This window comes from Zalophus californianus, chromosome 5 (genome assembly GCF_009762305.2).
Source record: "Zalophus californianus isolate mZalCal1 chromosome 5, mZalCal1.pri.v2, whole genome shotgun sequence".
Classification (NCBI taxonomy): Eukaryota; Metazoa; Chordata; class Mammalia; order Carnivora; family Otariidae; genus Zalophus; species Zalophus californianus.
In genome coordinates this window covers 153,170,197-153,188,356 of record NC_045599.1, presented here as the reverse complement: position 1 = coordinate 153,188,356, position 18,160 = coordinate 153,170,197, and the positions used below count along the sequence as shown (strand labels likewise).

The window sequence follows — 18,160 nt, the reverse complement described above, 5'->3', positions numbered from 1 at the left end:
TGAGGCGGCAGGTCCCCCGAGGGAGGGGAGGCGGGGTTAGGAACTGGGAAGGGCTGAGGAAGGCCGCCTCAGCAGCGCAAAGGACGGTCTGAAAGCAGTCCACAGCAGGAGGGCCTCAGGGCAGGGATGGCCTCCCTCCCCCGCTCTCCCCAGGACACAGTTCCGGGGAATTTAGAAAGTTTAAAGTTATTCTAATTTAGCGAGAGGAGCTCCTATTTTCTCAAAATTCTGGAGTCTAGTATACTGGGGAGAGTTTAAAAGTCTTGGGCCTCTCATCCAGTTTCATTACAGAGTCCAGCAATCCTGGAAGGATACTGTAACTCTTCCTTCAAAGAACTGGCTTTCCATAAACGTCTGGCGCTCTGCCAACTTCCCTGAGGACTCTGGGCTGAGGACCCCTCTTCCACTCAATCCTCTGGCAAGAGCTCTAACCCCCGGGTTTGAAACGTGTTCATTTTGCAATGCAAACACCATCACTCGGTTTATTGGTTTTGTTATATTAGCCTCTGAAGCAGGCAATTATTGGTGTGAACATACATTTAAAAAAAACATAATTTTATCGAGTTAAGAGTGTGCAATAGTGTGAACGAGGTGGAGTGCTGTTGGCCAATGTGCGGAGGATGCGATCAGGTCCACGGGCTGAGGAGTCTTCAGGAGGAACACCGGCGCGCCTCGAACCCGAAAGGAGACAGCCAAGCAAACAAAGCCTCAGAACGGAAATGTCTTCTCCATGTAAACTTTCGGACGTAAACTTTATGCTTCAGGGTGGCTCCCTTCTGCTCGGAGAGCAGCCCTACCCGATGGGTCCCGGAGTTTGGGAGTGGCCCGAACTAGTGCATGTCCAGGTGGGGTCGGTGGACCTGGCAAGGCGGCTCCTGGGTGCTGGTCTGTGGCCTGGAGAGGCCGAGTTCAGCTCCTCCTTCCACGGTGGGTTGGCTGCCTGAACTTCGCCAAGCTCTTGTCCTGCTTTGGAAACTTGGTAGAAAAAGAGTCTGCGACCTACAGGCCTGCAGCCTGAGCCTCGGCCCCTCCTCTGCTCAGGGGCGGGGCCGCTTAGGCGCAGAAGGGCTTGCCGCCGGTCTTGGGGATGGCCAGCAGCTCCTTGGCTGCTCCCGAGGCTGGGGCGTCATGGGGTGCAGCGGCGGGGAAAGCGCGCGCCAGGGGCGTAGTCAGCACGTTGGCGCCTGCCCCCAGCGAGCGTCCCAGCGGCCCTGGGTCCAGGAGGGCGCCCTTGGCGGTGGCCCAGGCCTGGTTCAAAGTGCTGTGCCTGAGGATGGGGTCGTGAAAGACCCCATCCACCCAGTTTCTGAGACTGGTTACCGGGGAGTCCTGGTGCCTGTCCAGGGCACCAGTGGGGGCCGGGGCCGCAGGTGAGGACGAGGCAGGAGCCAAGGAAGTGGCTGCAGGGGCAGCGGGACCTTGACGCTTGAGCATGCATGACGGAAACTCAGTCTGGCTCAGGGCGGTGGCAGCGGCGGTTGCCGTGTGAGCCAGGGACCAGATGCGTGGCTTGGCCTCGAGGCCCGCCGGTGCCCCAGCCGGCGCAAAGCCCAGCTTGGCCTCGCAAGCCTGCGAGCTGCCCCCCGCACCAGGCTGCTGCTCAGGCCCGGCCGCTGTGCTCCGGAGGCGGCTCCTGGCCCTCTCCAGGTCCTGGTCCAGGGCCGCCCTGCCACCGGCGGCCAGGGGCATCCGGAGGGTGCCCGAGGCCTCCTTTCCCAGGGCGCTTAGACCATCCGGCGCGGCAGGGATGCGCTCCAGACCGCCATCCAGGGGCGGGAAGGGCGGTTTCAGCTCGCACTCAGGGGGCTCCGCCTCCAGTGGGTCGAAGTCCTCCAAGTCAGTGAGCTCTAGATCCTTTCCCTCTTTGCCCGCCGACTCTGCGCAGGACAGAAAGAGGGGCCAGTGCAGGAAGAGAGGCGGGAGCGAATCACAACCCCGCTCTTCCTTCCTAGCTCTGCGCCCACGGCCCGACCCTGGAGCTAGGAAAAGCACCCACAGCCTTTCTTTGTCCCTGGCACCTGCTCGGGATATTCCCTACCCCCCAGGGGGCAACAAAGAGGGCTAGTGATTTCCTCCTCAGACCGACAGGGGCAATGGTAGGGTGGGTGTGTCTCATGTTTTAAACGTTGTTTTGGATTTCCTCAAGCCTGTTCCCAGTTAGTACTGCAGGCCCCCTGGGTTCAGGGTCTCTCTTGGGCCAGCTCATTCATTTGCTGCCCACGCCCTTGAAGTTTGCTTTTACTACCCCAGGTTCAATGTCTTTAGAGGTCCTAAAACCCCAGAAAAAGGCACAGGGAGTCCCTGACCTCAGTGCCCCAGCGCCAGCATGGCCGACCTCCCACGCACCTTCATTCTTGGTGCTCTTGAGGGGCTCCTCCCTGGCTTCCTCTTCCCCCCCTTCTTCCTCCTCGCCCTCCGGGAAGGGTCGCTTCTCGTCTGCGCATTTGTTCCTTGGCGGCCACGTCATCTTGTTCTCCTTCTTGAGCCGCCGGCGCGCGTTGGCGAACCAGGTGGAGACCTGCGTGAGGGTCATCTTGGTGATGATGGCCAGCATGATCTTCTCGCCCTTGGTGGGGTAGGGGTTCTTGCGGTGCTCCTGCAGCCAGGCCTTGAGCGTGCTGGTGGTCTCGCGCGTGGCGTTCTTCCGCCGCGTGCCGCTGTCCATGGTCCCGTACCTGGAGACAGGCTGGGCAATGGGGTGCCGGCCGAGACCCTTGCGGCGCCGGCGGCCGGAACGAGGCCCATGCAGGCTTTCAGTCCCCATCGTGGGGGTGTGTTTATGGTGGTAAGACTCCGGTGGGACCCAGGCCCCTACCCCTTGCCACTGCCTATGGGCACTGCCTTTTGTGGCCTGAGAGTGAAGATGTTCTATCTGATTAAACTTACAGGGAGCCCGGGCTCCTTCCCAGCCAGAGTGGTTGGGGTGGAGTGCTCAAGGCCTGGCCAGGTCTCGGCCACTCTACTTAGACATCTATTCTTTGAGTTCCTTTACGGGTCCTCTCTCCTACCCTTTGATCCCCAAACCAGAAAGCACATCACAGAAGTGTGAACCGAACTGTATAACACCCATGGGCAGAAATGGCCATTAGTTCCCATAGGGAGAAAGTGCCCAGACTGCCTACTGTGGACTTCCTGCAGTTAAGTTTATAATTGTTACCCTCCTCTTGCCAAGATGGGGCATGCCGTCTTTGAATGGGTTCCACTGGACTCCCCCTTCCAGTTCCCACCATAGGGGAAGGTGGATGGGTCGCACACCACATGGGCTGCACCTCTTGGGTGGGGCAGGTGTCTGAAGCCTGGGCAACAAGACTTGGCTGCCCGGAAAACCACGTCGCAGCAAGGGCTTTGGGAGTCCAGACAGCGTGGGGAGCAGGGGAGGGGAGGCCGGGACGCATTTTACCCCTATGGGGCATGTCTTGCCTAGGAGGTGGGGCTCGGACTAACCCAAGGTCAGCGGGAGCCAGACCCAAAGAATGCCCCTCCTCCTGTCTCCCAACCTTTCACAGGGGGTCGAGGAGTTGGTGGTGGTGGGGAGTTTGATGGCTGAATAGAGCGCAGGGGCCCTTGCGGGGGCAGTGGAGGTGGGGTTCTGTCCCTCACCTGTCGTAGGGGTACTGGCCCAGCGCCGGCTCGTAGGGATAGTAGGCAGCAGCCGCTGCAGGCGCGAGACCCGCATGCGCAGATCCAGGCCCGTCCTTGGAGTCGAAGCCATTCTGTAGGATCCCAGGAGCCTGGGGTCGCAGCTTCCGGGCAGTCCGCGACCCAGCTCCACCCCACCCCCCAGGCACCTAGGCTCCTGCATGCTTTGCACAGACCCCTGGGCAGCCTCACCAGCCATCATGCCCCCAGACTCTCTCGGGCCCAGGGAGCAAAGGAACCTCCAGAAGGGGCGGGAGAATAAGCAGAATTGGGGGGGGGGGTTGGGGAGTAGGAGAGAGGAGAATGAGATTGGAGGAAGAAAGGGGCAGAGAAGAGGGGTGGGGGGCTGGGAGGCATCAGAGGAGAGGAGGGTGAGCCGGACACAAGGCAAGGGAGGAAGGAAGGAGAAAAATGGGGGTGGAGCAAGAGGGTGGGCATGGAGGGGGCAAGGAAGGGAGAGGCCAGGAGAGGGCGAGCTGAGTGGTGGCGGGTTGGGAGGAGAGGAAGAGGGCGACCGGGAGGAGTGAGGGGAGGGGAGCTCAGTGGGGGAAAGCGTGGGGGATGGGGAGAAGGGGCGGGCACTGGGCCGGTGATGTGGTCAGAACGGCCAGGTTCGCCCACCCCTCGGGGCTGGAGGTGTGCTGCGGAACTGGGCTAGGAGGCGCAAAGTTGAAGAAGCAGCGAAGGTGTGCTTCTCCCACCCCAACCAATCTGGGGCTAAGGGCACTGGCGCCCCTGACTCCAGAGTTCAGGGAGGAGGCTTGGCAATTGGGGGGGGGGGTAGGGGCGTGGCGTGGCGGGGTAAGGTTTCAGATAATTCCCTCCCCTTACCAGCGAGTAGAAGGCAGACGCCTCAGAGCCATAGGTCATGTAGTTGCCATAGCCCTGCGAGCCGCCATAGGGGCCCCCGTAGACGCCAAGCGCAGCGGCCGAGTTGAGTTCGTGGCGCGCGGTGGCCAGCAGCCGGCTCTCATAGACCGGGCAGTAGACAGGCGCCTGGGCCGAGGCGGCGGGCCCGGAGTCCGCCAGCGTGCGGCCACCTGACTCACAGCATGTGCTCAGCGAGTTGGTGGTCATCAGGAACTGGAGGAGAGAGGGGACGCGAGGAAGGGCCGGCAACCCAGGCGCCAGGCTGGGGCTCTAGGCCTCCACCTGCCCGACCTGCGCCCAGGAGTGCGTGCCTGTGGCCTCAGGCGTATGGCCGTCCACACAGGGCCACGCATTCCTCCCTGCTGCGACTCTGATCAGCCAGGCCTCCTCCAGCCACTTGGGGTCCAGCCCATCAGGTCCTGGAGTTTTCACACCCTCCCCTGGGGTCTCTCTCTGTGTGTGGGGGGGGTTTCCAAGACCAAGCACGCCCTTCTGTGCCAGATCTCTCCCGGGTCCCCGGGCTCCTCTGGGGCGAAGCCTCAGAGCCTGGGGTGTGGTGGGGGTCAAACAAAGTGGGAGAAATGGAGGCCCCCCCGCCGCACGGCAGATTCTCTCAGCGCCCCTGCTCACTGCAGGGCTGGATGCAAGGAGCGGGCGGCACAGGCCGTGCTCTCTGGGAAGCGACACCGGGTCGCTAGACAGCCCGCCCGCGGTGTGTCCGGCCGCGTTCCCTGCACCCTCGTGAGGCCCCCTTACCTGGGGTGCGGAGGAATAGGGGTATCCAAACTGCGGGTAGGACATGGCGGGCACCGCCTGGGGCCGGTGGGCGGGGCCGGTGGGGTCCTGCGCGCGGGGGCCGGCGTGGCGCGGCCACTGCTCCGGGGCCGCCGGCTCCTAGGCGCTGGTAGGGCGAAGCAGAAGAGCGGGTTAATTCATCCACACGCCCCGCAAACTTTTCTAACCCGGTAGGAAAGTGAGACGCAGCGGCCTCGGCGAGCCTTTTAGCTTCACATTCCCGAGACTCGAGGGGGTTCTGGGACCAACCGGCCTCGCAGCGGCGACACAAATACATATTTTGCAAAAAAGAAAAAAAAAAAACGAGTTGCGCGAACCCGTCAAGTCAGATGTGCTTGGCTTTAAGCGGCGGAGGTGCTGACGTCAGCCCACGCCGCGCAGCTTTGCCCGGCCGCAGACGTGCGGGTCACTCGTGGCGGCCGGGCGGCGGGGCGGGGACGGGCCGGGGGCGCCACGCGGGGCGAAGGGGCCAACAGGCTTTAATAAATGAATTTCATCCGTGGAGTCAATATCGCCCCGACGAATGCTGTTTCTCCTTAGTCACCGAGGACGGGAAGCACTTTTAATTAGAAATTAATTAATGAGCACCTGCTCCTTCCCGCCCCACTGTAATCATTAGTCTCAATTACAAATGAGACATGTGAAGGGACACACGACTGAGTCTTCACTGAAGATGTAATCAACAGTTAAAATTAGCCCGGCGCTGGAGCAGGCGGCCCGCCGCCCGGGCCTCCGCGCTCCGCTCCAGGTGGAGGAAGGCAGCTTCGCAGGCCGGCGCGCGGCTCCCGCCATTGTTTAGCTGGTTAGCCGCACCTCCTCCCGCCAGTTCAAACCCAACTCCGGAGCGGAGTTCCAGAACCAAATGCGGCTGCAAGTGTCGGCGTCTGGAGGTCAAGATGCCCTCAGGTGTGTGGTTCCTGAGGCCCTTCCCAGAGCCATCCACTCCAGGGCTCCGTGGCCCAAGCGCTGCGGGGCTTGGCGACTCTCCGCCACCTTGTCCCCAGGGAACGCCCCCCTCCTCCGTCCCACCCCGGGTCCTGCGGGTTCCTGCGCGCCGAACCGCCCTCCCTTTCTTCTTCCACCCCCTTCCGCGGGCCGCCCTCCCTCAGCCTCCCCTAACCCCTCGCGGCTCTACCCGGGACTGCCAGGCATCCCCGGGCGGTCGGAAGAGCAGGTTTTCCAACTCGGCACCGGGGCCCCTCCCGCTACGCTTGCTCCACCTGGCGACCCTCAGGGTTAGGTACCGGGGAGAGGGGGCGCCGGGAAGCCCATCCCCGCCCGTTTTGCATAGCTCCGTGCCCGGGGCGCACGGAGCAGTCTGGGGAGATGGCCCAGTGCCCACCCCAGACTTCCCCCATCCAGTCCTGGTCCTGGGACCTTGCCGGAATCCAAAACGGAGGCGAGCGCGCAGGCGGAAAAGGGGCGCCCGGGCACCCCGAACTCGCTCCCCGCCTTTTATGCCGCCGCTCTCCGGGGGCCCGGGCTCGCCCCTGCTGCTTTCGCCCCGCTCGGCCGACCGCTGGAGGGGAGCTGTGCACAGCGGTGCTGTGCAGACTTGCTCGGAAAGATTCCTGGGTTCAGACCTGTGAATCGCCCCAGGGTCACCCTCTAATTAATGATGACGTTCTCGCCCTCTCCCCAGCTGCAAACCTGCCTCCCAGAAACGAAATCTGCCCGCTCTGACAGCTCGGTTGAAGGTGATTGATGACTATCTGGAGACCACAGTACGCATCATATGATATCTGCTGCGTAATTGCTTTAATTTACAGATGAAAATAAGAGCTCTCCGATCGCGTTGAACCACAGCCGGCCACGTCCGAGCTGCTTGTGAAGGAAAATCATCGGAAATAATGAATAGCCGGTCCATGCAAATTATTCAGACAGTTTAAACGTCTGTAGCCAGAAGAGATATATAAAGAACACGAGTCAAATGACATTAATAATTGTTTCTGAATTCTGTATTGATCTCGTGGCCGCCGTGTTTCTTTCTTTCTCACCTGAATTGCTAATATCACCTCCTGTAAATAATAAGAAACTAGCCACCGGGGCTTCTCGGGCAGAAATGAATCTCTCAATCTCTCTCCCTCTTCCTCCTCGGCTCCTCCCCTCCCCCATCCTCCCTCCTCCCAACTCCTTCCAGTTCTCCGGCTTCTGTTGCCCCTTTTCTGAACATCCTCCTACTTTCCATTATTTATTGTTTACAAACAGCTCGCTCTCTCCCGGTAATGAGGCCAGGGCGAGGGAGGGGCAGGAACCCAGGGTGGCCAAGGGCTCAGGGAGTGGTAATCACCGACGAAGGATGCATTAAGCATCTTTTCCTCACCCCACTCCCCAAGGCCCAACCCCGGCGATTGCAAGCGCCCAGGCGGCGGGGACGACAGCCAGCGCCCAGGTCCCAGCAGCCCCGCGGCTCCCGGCTCGGGTTTGCAGAGCAGCGCACCCAGGCCCGTTCCTTGTGCGGCCATAGCCTGCAGGGAACGGCGCCCCCTGAACACGCCACTGTTTATCTTCGGAGCAGAAGTGCCCACCTTTGCGCACTGCCCCTTGGTGGGGGTCTCTGGGGGAGGGGTGTCAGGGACTACCTTTGACCACCACTGCAATGTTTTCCTTTCCTGCCTGGGAGCCTAAATAGAAGATCCCAGTCCCCACCCACCTATAGCCCGGTTTTCCCGGGCAGCCCTTTCTTCTAATCCAGAAATCAAGCTCACCAGCTACTTTCCAAGGCTGTTGCACACTGATCCTCCGCTTTGTGCTGCCCCAGGCCCGCGACACGGGGGCCTGGACGGCCACCCTGTTTGGGGAAGCTCTGTGCTGCCCGAGGAGTCTAGCGGCCTTGCCAGCGCTCACCCAGGCCCTGCTGTCCAGTCCTGGATTAGGCAGGCCTGTCTTCATCTGGAGCACAACAGGACATCCCACTGGCACCTGCACCCTGGCTGAGGCCGGCCTCCTGGAACCGGGATACTTTCTGGGTTATCTCTGTCCCGTAGAGGATACCGACCAGAATAATATCCGAGTGCCCTTTCCTGAAAGGCCCAGCCTTGAGCTGAGGCACCGGAGGTTTCCCTCCAAGAAAGGATAGGGCAAGAGTGTCAGCATCTCAGGTATCAGCAGCTAAATGCGACGCGCAGGCAGAACCCGCGTCCCTCGAGGGACCCTCGGTTCCAAATACACCCAGGAGAGATTCCCCACGGACAGGGCAGCAACTCAGCTTCAGTGAGTGCCCCCACTGGCCTGTTGAGTGCTAAGAAGCCCAGGGCGAGGGGGCCTGAGGATAGTTAGCGCCAAATGTTAGAGGCCTGCGGGTTGCCCTTCTTGCCGGAAGGTGCTGTAGGCCACGGAGGGCCTCTAGGAGGTAGGCCGCGCCCTGATATTCTCCCCCCATCCCCGAGACCGACTGAGGCCAGGCGCTCCCGGTCGGTTCCCTAAGTCGTCCCCCGGGGCCACCTGGTTCTCCGCACCCAGAGCCGCCAGGGGCTCTCTCCAGCCCAACCAAGTTGACCCCAGGCAGAGGGCGGAGGCTAGAGCGCGCAGAGCCAGGCAAGGGCCTTTGCCGAGGCGTAGGGCCAGCCCTTGGGGCCCCTGTGCCCGCCCACTGCTCGCGGACACCCGGGCGGGGTGTGGGCCTGAAAGGCGCTCTGGATATCGGTGGCGCGGCACTCGCGAGCCCCGAGGTCGGCAGGTCACTCCTTCGCGGCCGGTCCTCCGGGTCTCATGCGAAGTCAGGAGGTCGAGCTGCAGGCAAGCGCCTTGAATCCTGCTCCCGAAACGCCTCCATTCCAGGTCGGCTCGCTCTGGCTCTCCCGCTGCGCCCCCGCAGCTCGCCCGCAGGCCGCCGCCCGGGCGGGAAAGGCGCGCAGTCGGGGCGTCCGGGAGCAGGCCCGGCTGCCCGGCGTTGGCCTCCGCGCCCCGCGCCGCCCCCGCACCCCATTTCCACAACTTGCAGCGGACGCGGCGGCCTCTGGAGACCCCAGCGGCTGGCAGCAAACTTTGTGCCCTCCGGCGCAGGAGCGATCCTGGCAAAGTTTGCGCGGTCGAGCCCACTCCCTACCTGCGCTGGGGACGCGCCCGCCCGCGCTGCTCCGGCGCCGGGGCCGCGGGGAGCAGCGCGCAGCCCGGGACGCACCGGGGAGTCGCCGCAGTCGCCGCCGCCCGCGCCCCTCGGCGGCCGCGCCGAGCCTCCGCCTCCCCGGAAGGGGGGAGGGGTCTCGGAGCCCCGGGGCGGGGGCGGGCGCGGGGACCTCGCCTACCTGCGCTGGCGCCCGGCGACTACCGGCTGCCCGCGAGGGCTCTGCGCGGCCGCTCGGCGCGCGCGCTCCGGCGGGGAGCAGGCGACAACTAATGGAGACATTTCCAGGCGGAGCACCTGGCGAGCGGAGCGCGCCCGCGTCCCCAGGCGCCGCGGTCGTCAGCCGAGCCCGCACCGGCGTGACGTGGGCGAGCGAGCGCGCTGCTCCCACCCGGCCGCCCATTAACGCTTTCCCCCGCGGGCGCCGCGCGCTTGCCAACTTTCCCCTCCGCCTGGCCTGTGCGCGGGGTGCGTGGGGCGTCTGAGCTGGGACGAGGGCGCCCTGGGGTGGGGGCAGGGATGCCGGGCTCCAAGAAGACAGCCCAGCCACAGCAGGGCAGCGGGAAGGCGTGCCGCCTTGATTTGGCCAAAACCTTGGCGACCCTGGGCTCTTCAGGGGCTGTCGGCTGCCCCCTTCGCTCCTTCCCCGCCCCCCAGACTCCGCTGTCTTGGGCCAGAGGAACCGCACCGAGACAGCTTCACCGGTTCTTGGCCCCAGTTTTCCTGAGTCTCCCCTTGGTCATGGTATCCTCCTGCTCTGGAGAGCTGGGCGAGGGTGCAGCTGCGCGCAGGCCTCCTCGGAGTGGACTAGGCAACCAGGCTCTCAGGCCCTTGGTTTTCTTCCCTGCACTCCCCGCCCCCAACATTGCCCCTTCACACTAAGGGAGGCCAGCCTCACCGGCTACTGTCCACACTGGCCCCTGACCACTCGGGCTGTCTAGGCGGCAGTGATTGCCTTGGTGTGGCCGCTGGGGCTTGGGCAGGTGGAGGTGCGTATACAAAGATGACAGAAGCTGCTTGGGGGCCAGCCAGCCCGTGACCTGCCCGGGACTGGGGGGCCCGATATGGGAGCTTTCTAAGGGCTGTCCAGAGCAGGGGACACACCTCTGCCTGGACAGTGGCTTCTGCAGCCGGAGTCCAGGAGGGCAGTCAGCCGGGATGGGTCCCAGGTCACTCAGCCGGGGTGTCTCTCGCCCTGCCCGCCACCCCCATCATTTCAGAGAACCATGAAGTTGTTCTCCTCATGATCTGTGGCCTTATAATGACAACGGAGATTTGTTGATCGGATAATGTCTGAAAAAGTGACGTGCTGTCCTCCCCATGCCCCACTTTTTCTTCAGAGTTCTGCAGCAGCTGGGGGCCGGGCACATCTCCCTGCTTCAGCAGTAGCACCCTGGGCTGGTGTTGGTGTCCGGGCCTCCGGTGCACCTCCTTCTCCTTCATGGGGCCGAAAGAGGGGAGTCGGCCGTCCCTGGCTTCCTGGCCCCGGGGCTGAGTCCAGAGCTTCTGCTGGCTTCTCTGGGAAGGACACAGCTGTGGTCTCTGGGTCTGCTCTGAAGACATGAAGATGGGCTTCCTGCGGGCTCCAGGCCTCCAGGCATCTGTCCAGATGGGCATGTCAGCGTAGCCTTCGGGGAACCCTGGGCTGACTGAGGGGGCTTGTGGGAGAGGTGCCCTCTTTGTGTTGAGGTCTGGAAACAGTCTCCAGGGCAAGGCAGGAATTTGAGTGCAGCCAGAAGTGGAGGAAGGACCCATCAGCACCTCAGGGCAGGGGTCTGGATGTGTCCCCGCCCTGCTGTCTGCTTCCCCCTCCTTCTCCAGGCGGCAGGGCCCTGGGGCCAACAGGGACATGCACGTCAGTCCCTCCCTGCTGAGCTCACCTGGGACTTAGATTCTTTTCATAGCTACAGATAAGCAAGGCATGTTTGTGTTCGGAGATAGACTCATGTTGCATTCGCTGGGGCCTTCTAACGGCCCAGCAGCGGCAGACCTGTGAGGAGCCCCCGGCCCCAGAGGAGCTGGGCTGCGGCCTCTGTCCTGCTGTGTTTCCATGGCTGGAAGCAGCACCACCCAGAAGGCAGTGCATCCATTGCACTTCCCTGGGAGGCAGGGCCTCCGTTCGCTGGACTCCCTGAAAACCTGTCTTCGGTGTCTGGTCGTCCGGCCGCTGCCAGGCCTGACCTTGCCCAGATCCCTGGCCAAGTGGCCGGAAGCCTCACTGGCCCTCCTCTGTCCTGCCGCGCAGGGAGGGCCTCGTGGGTTGGTGCTCTGGGGAAATGAGGGAAATGCCCCAGGGCTTGCCAGGGGGCCTGGCAGGGAACGGCCCTCTTGGGTCCGGGCGTGAGTGATCAGTCCAGAAAGCCGGTGTGCGGCTGTGGCCACCGCTGAAGGACCGCAGTGCTGCCAGGGCTGGCCGAGGGCGGGCCCCGGTGCATACCCTGCACCGTGACAAGGCCGCCGGCTGTGCCCGCCGCTGTGCCCCCACCTCTGGTCAGGACTTGCTCCCCGACGGACCCCTTGTCTCTCAATCCGGCTTTTGTTTTTGTTGCTGGCAGAGCTGCCCAGTGCAATGTGAAACAGAAGTCTCTGTGCCCCCAGGGCTTGGCCCTGCTGCTGCACCCCCCCCTCCCTCCGCCCGGTCATTGCTGCAACATGCAGAGGTATCTGGTGCCGGAGAACGCTGTGAGGGCCCCGTCGCGGCCTGCTGCCTGCCATCAGCGAGGGATCCACAGCCTCAGCCCCCCCTCCTGGGGATCCAGGAAGGGCACACGGCTCCTACTGAAGTCCCCGGGGAGGCCGTGGGAGGACCGCTTCCGAATGATCAGCCGGCACCCCTGGGCATAGTGTACCAGAGACGCTGTTGTCCCTGGAAGGACCTGGCCTTCTAACGGCTCCTTGGCCAGACTTAGCAGCACAACAGTGTTTGGGGCCCAGATCCTTAGGGGTGTGGAGGGGAGAGCCATGTCTCTCATCTTTGAATAAGAGCTGTTCCTCATTGGCCCTGGGGCTGCAGTGGGGGTGGGGGTTTCTCTCCTCCTTTTCCCGATTCACAGTGCAGGGCCAGACATAAGTATTTAAAGCAGAAAGTCTGAGTAGTTTCTTTTCAGAGCAGAGTGGTGCCTGGGTTTGGGGCGTCGACACGCTCCTGGCCATGGGTCAGATGTGCCCTTGGTTGCAGCGCAAAATGCCCCCGAGTGGACTCAGGGCTGTACCTCCCCTGTCACATTTTCCTCTCCTGCCCCACCCCCACCCCTCGTGAGCGTGGAAGGAGGCCCTGGGAGCAGAAGTTGGAAAGTTTTCCTTCCCCCTCATTTCAGAAATACGATGTCATGTCTGTAATGCTGAAACGCATCAGCAGATTTTAGGGAGGTTTCTATTATTAACAGTGAGAGGCTATTAATTCGAACAGTGTCTGTAGCCCGTATGGTTAAACTTGAAATGTTTGCCTACTACGGAATGGAATCACCAACGCTCGGGCTAGGGAATACACCCCAAACCGGAGGAAGTGAGTTTACGTTGTAGAAAAAGTAAGGGTCTACATACGTCATCGCCTGGAGTGTGAGTGCTGTTGTGACTTTCTTGACAGAGGGGTCAGAAACGAACGCCGTTAGAGAAAGGAAATGTCCACAGGGGCCCTAAATGCAGGAGCTCCTACTGGTGTCTGGACCTCAAAAATATTTAACAGCAGGTGGGGGGGTGCTCCAACGAGGGGCCTCGCTGGGCGTCCTGCCCAGACTTCGCAGCAGGAAAGAAGGGACGCTGCACGCTTCCGGGCCGCCTCGTTCACGCGCACTGCTCCCTGGCACACAAACAACACTTTCACGAATGGAAGGTGACGAGACACCAAACGGCATTTGCCCGAGCCAATAAGCAGATAAGAGAGACAGAGATGTGGGAGCGGGTGCATGTGGGGTCAGCTGTCCTTTCGGTCTCTCGAGAGCGGAGCCCGTCGTGACCTCCCTCTGCTCCCCGAGGCACTGCTCTCAGCCTGAGCTGCCCTCTGAGATTTGGCATTCTGACCAGCCAGGGTCGGGAGGGGTGTGTGGACTCCATCCCGCAGTGCTCTCAGACAGAACCCGTGAACTTAGGGACCCTTTACCCACGTTGGCTGGTCTGCAAGTGAGGTGCCGAGCTGCCTTGCATTTCCTTGTCTGTGAACACTGGTGTGTCCCCTTCAAGGGGGATTCGGGAGAGTGTGCCGGCCACCCAGGCAGTCCCAACGCGAGAGTATTCTCCCTGCCCCTGGGAGCACTACAGATCCCGCGGTAAACCTCAGCGAGGCTGGCGGCGCTCCGGCAGTGACCGGTATTACGCGCCGTCTTTTAATTACTGTGGTGGTAAATCATACGGGAATGTCCTCCAGGAGTTAGCTGATTTTTATATAAAAAAAAACCATTTCAGAGTATTTTTGAAATTCAATTAATTGAAGGCCCCAGATAAAAGGAACACATTCTTAATGGCTATAAAATAACCCTGAGGGAGGACAGGGAACCGCACGGCCCGACTTCAAAGTGTGACAGAAATACTTACTGTTTTACTTTAAAAGTACCCAGATCAATGACTCAGTCAAAATTACTTACACATTTAGCAACCTTTTCATTTTCTGTTTAAAAGTGGCAGAAAGAGATGCTCTTGCTGCCCGTGACACAAAAGCTCCAGAAACGAGCAGTGGTCCTGACGCTTGGTCGGAGGTGGCACCCGCTCCTACATGGGGCCCGGCCCCCAGCTCAGGGGGCCCCGGGGGGGGGTGCTGAGCATTTCCGGCCTCCCGCGGGGGAGGTGTGTCGGTGTCCCGGGCTGCGTAATAAAGTGCCACATACTGGGTGTCCCTCTCTGGTCTGGAGGGGAGAAGCCCGAGACCAAGCTGTCCGCGGGGCTGGGCCCCCAGAGGCATGAGGCCAGAGCCGCTCCGGGCCTCTGTCCGGCGTCTGGTGGTGCTGGCCGTCTTGGGGCTCCTGACCCCTCACTCAGATCTCTGTCTTCATGCTTTCCCTGTGTGGGTATTGGTCCCTGTGCCCAAATTCCCCCTTTTTAATCAGGACACAGTCATGTTGGATTAGGACTCACTCACTCCAGCACTGCCCCCTCTTAGCTAATTATATCTGCGATGACCCTGTTCCCAAATGAGGGCATGTTCTGGGGGACTGGGGCTTAGAGCTGCAACACATGCATTCTGAGGGCACACCGTCCGACCCGGATCAGAGGAGGCTGGGGACGCCACATCTTGGCCTGGGTTTATTTCTTTAGTTTGACCCCCCGGTCCGCCACTAACCCATCACCACTGTCAGGTCCACAGAAGGTGGACCCCCGCCCCTGGCCTGAGAGCACTTCCCGTGTGTCCATCGGGAAGGAGTGCATTGCGTTCTTCATCCCCAACTTCCCGAGGCCTCTCGGTCACCCCCAGCCCCTGTGCAGCTGGTGGAAGGGGGGGAAGTGAGACCCAATCCTTTCTTCTTTCTCTCCTTTATTTTATCTCCAGTGGACACGTTGTATCATTGTTTTATTCCTTTGTCCTCACTCCCTGCCCTCCTGCGCTAGAATGAATGCCTCAGGAGGGTTGGGAATTGTGTGTACGTAGGAGGTGCACATTAAACACAGAGTAGGGGCCTAGTGAGTGTTGAGTGAATGAGGACGTGTGCGTGGCATTCTTCATAAAGTAGAGCAGAGCAAGGAGGAGACATCGGGGGATGCTTGCCCTGGGGAGGCTGAAACGGTTCCTGTAGGATGCATGTGTTCTGGCCCTCTACTGTGGTTTTTGGGGTGCACCAGGGCATGGGGAAAGAGGGGCAACAGCCCTGGTGGAGCAGAGCTATCCTCAGAGGGTGGCAGACAGACCATCAGCAGAATGAACGAACACATCCCTGAAGGAGCATACTCAATGTGCAGTGAATACCGCCTTGCTTATCTGTTGCCGCAGGACCCCGCTTTGCGGACTTCGCGCGCTGTGCCGTTTCCTGCCCTAGCTTTCGGGGGCCATCGGCCTTCTCTCCCTGTGTTTTTGCAGGTCTCAAGAATGGGGGGGCCTTCTGCGGAGTTCCCTGGGGTCCGCTCCTGTTGAGCTGGCTGAGGAGCAGCAGTTCCTCTGCGACCGTGGTCTCCGACTTTTGACTTTCCCGAGGTTTTAGCAAAAGGTTGTACAGCCACGGGAGGCGCGGTGGACTCTTCCAAGCATGACTGCTCTGATTTTTCTGGTTCTCAGCCTGCTCCATTTGCCAAGGGTTGCAGCGAAGTGGTGATGAGTGGTGCAGTCGGTGCGGGTGGCCAGGGCTGGACGCACGAGTGCCCCTGCCTGCCACCGGGGAGGCACGGGACCTCGTGACCAGCTTTGGCTTGCACTTCACCCTGTCCCCCTCCTCCTGCCGTGGCGGACGGCAGCACCTCCGATGGCGGAGCTCCCGCCGGGCTCCTGAGTGGGAGCGTGCTGCCCTGGGTGGAACGCTGCGGGAACGGGAATCCGCCACTGGGGGTTGGACCGTTGGTTCTAGCAGCATGGTCTGTCCTATCTGACCGCTACGGTTATTCTTGCAAGTCAGATTCATGGTATTATAATATAATTGTATATTATTATGTGATTATGCTATAAGTTATATAATTATAAATTATGAGTGTATGTTATTATGTAATTATACATTACTATCTAATTTCTGATACAGAGAGAGAACTATTTTAAGGAGAATACAATGTGAGGGCAACATATACAATGTCACAAAGGCTGAAGCTGAAGGTGATGTGTCCTGTCATTGCGGCCACAGTCAGGAAAAAGTAATGTTTTTGAGAAAGTTTCTTAGCTTCGACATGAATACTTTCTATTTATGAACATTTCTAGCACCTGCTGGCCCCACTTCCCTGCCCCGGCAGCTCTCCGTAGGACTGCCTGGGCATCGACGCGGCTGGCTGCTCGGACAAGTGTATCTGGGGACTCACTGGCCACTTCACCGACCGCTGGTCACGAAGATCACGAAGATGGCGGGGGGACAGAGCACTGTTTCTACAAGTCTGCAGAACTTACAGAAAAATAATGATGCAATAGCATTTTAATTAAAGTTTTAAATGAGCAGTCCAAAAAACAAAGAAGCAGGGAAGTTTCAGTGTGGCCCTAAAAAATCAAAATCTTATTTCTTGTAGTTTAGGGAGATAACAATATTTAATATTATAATATTAATAGTAGATAATAATATTAAATAATATGTTTTATTATTTTATCCAATTTTAATAATTCAATATTCAATAATAGCATTTAACATTATCGATAGTACTTTTGACCTAATGGAGATATGTTGTTTTGACACAGCCATTTACTTCCCTGTCTATGATTTGTGACTGTGTTCCCATCACTCCTCTATCTTTCTAGTTTCAATCATCACATCCAGGCCTTTGGCCCTTCTGAAGTTTGTTTAGTATATGGTGTGAGGCAGGGATCAGCATTTTTTTTTTTCCTCTGTAGGAGTGACCACTTTCTCCATTATTATTCATTAAATAATATGCATCACTCATCAAATAATAGGTATTGTGTATTTTATCAATTTTAATAACTGATTAAAATATTTAAATAATAATTATGATTTGATTATATTTATTTAACTAAAAACTAAATTTTAACTTTACTACATAGATTTGAAACCTAGTCTTACGTTCTTTGACTGTAGCTCCTTACTAATGACAGCGTGTCGTTAGCAAATGACGGGCACTGCCTGGTGAGCGTGTTGGTGCCTTCAGTCTTGGTGGCACCGCGGTCGCTCACCTCACCCACCAGTGCAGCAGTAGATGGGGTGGCACAGATGGGCAGATGGGCGGGTCTGCAGATGGGTCGCAAGCAGCTGTCCTCACCTCTGTCCTTTGGCGACAGACTGCCGGTCCCACACTGCCAACCTCCCTTGCAGAGATGCATGGGCCACAGACAGGTCTTCTGCCACTGGATGTGGGAGGCTGGTGCATGTGGCTTCCATGTGACTGACTGGCGAGGACACTGCTTACCCTCTGCTTCCTATACCCATCCCCCAACCCTGGTTGGGAAGGGGTAAAAATTCGTCCCTCTGAGCTCAGAACTAGACGCCGTGCCCTGAGGTTGTCAGAACTGCCCCGGCTGGACCACCAGCTGTCTTTGATCTTTTTGAACGTGTGTGTTCAAGCCGCCATCCGTTTGCTTGTTGTGTGATGGCAGCTCAGCCTGCACACAGGGAAGGACAGGTGCTTGACCTGGGGCGATGCAGGCGGGACTGACGGAGCAGGGGATGAGCGGAGCCTTGGCGGGCTTCACAGCTGGTTACGCGTGTGGGGCCCGGACAGGGAGGCGTCCGAGAGGGTGTGGAGGTTCTGGCTGGGGAACACGGTGGTGCTGCTTCAACCTGAGCCTGGGGAGGGGGGTTTGCTGGGAGCCCGCAGGCGTGGTTCCACTGCCCGTCTCCCCGTGGCACCCACGTTGCCTGTAGTTTTCTGTATGTTAGACTTTGTGCAGAAGAGGTGGTGGGACTCCAGGAACAGAAAAAGACATTTGTAAAAGTGGCTGAATATGGTACCTCATTAGGTTCTCCAAGCAGATTTCTTTGTATTTTCTTTAACAACTGACAAAATGTGGTTAAATGGTTATAACATCAGACCTTCTGGAAGTGAGGTCTCCTTCCCCCTGTATTTCCTTTCCAGCATTTCTCTTAACCCAGGTGCTCTTCGCGCCCCGCAGACTTCCCTGGTGGCCGTCACCTAGCCCACCCTGTGTGCACACTGACGCAGGTGCGTGCACGAGCATGGGTTTCCCAGGCACACAGTGCGTACACTCAGAAGCACACCTGGTGG

At 59.6% G+C, this 18,160-nt stretch overlaps 1 protein-coding gene across 1 annotated transcript; it reads right to left on the bottom strand.

Moving 5' to 3' along the window:
- Positions 1 to 569: 569 nt before the first annotated feature.
- IRX4 (iroquois homeobox 4) lies at positions 570 to 5,310 on the bottom strand. The gene is made up of 5 exons (XM_027606538.2): positions 5,266 to 5,310; positions 4,471 to 4,722; positions 3,601 to 3,713; positions 2,347 to 2,675; positions 570 to 1,877 (listed from the first exon to the last, which is right to left on the bottom strand). The coding sequence occupies exons 1-5, from the start codon at positions 5,308 to 5,310 to the stop codon at positions 1,054 to 1,056; spliced, it is 1,563 nt and encodes a 520-aa protein (XP_027462339.1). The 3' UTR covers positions 570 to 1,053.
- Between the last annotated feature and the right edge of the window lie 12,850 nt (positions 5,311 to 18,160).

Excerpts from the sequence above, each read along its gene's own strand:
- IRX4 (XM_027606538.2), bottom strand. The coding sequence starts at position 5,310 with ATGTCCTACCCGCAGTTTGGATACCCCTATTCCTCCGCACCCCAG. Across the intron at positions 3,714-4,470 it reads CGTCTGCCTTCTACTCGCTG|AATGGCTTCGACTCCAAGGA; the intron begins GTAAGGGGAGGG and ends GGGATCCTACAG. Across the intron at positions 1,878-2,346 it reads CAAGAGCACCAAGAATGAAG|AGTCGGCGGGCAAAGAGGGA; the intron begins GTGCGTGGGAGG and ends TGTCCTGCGCAG.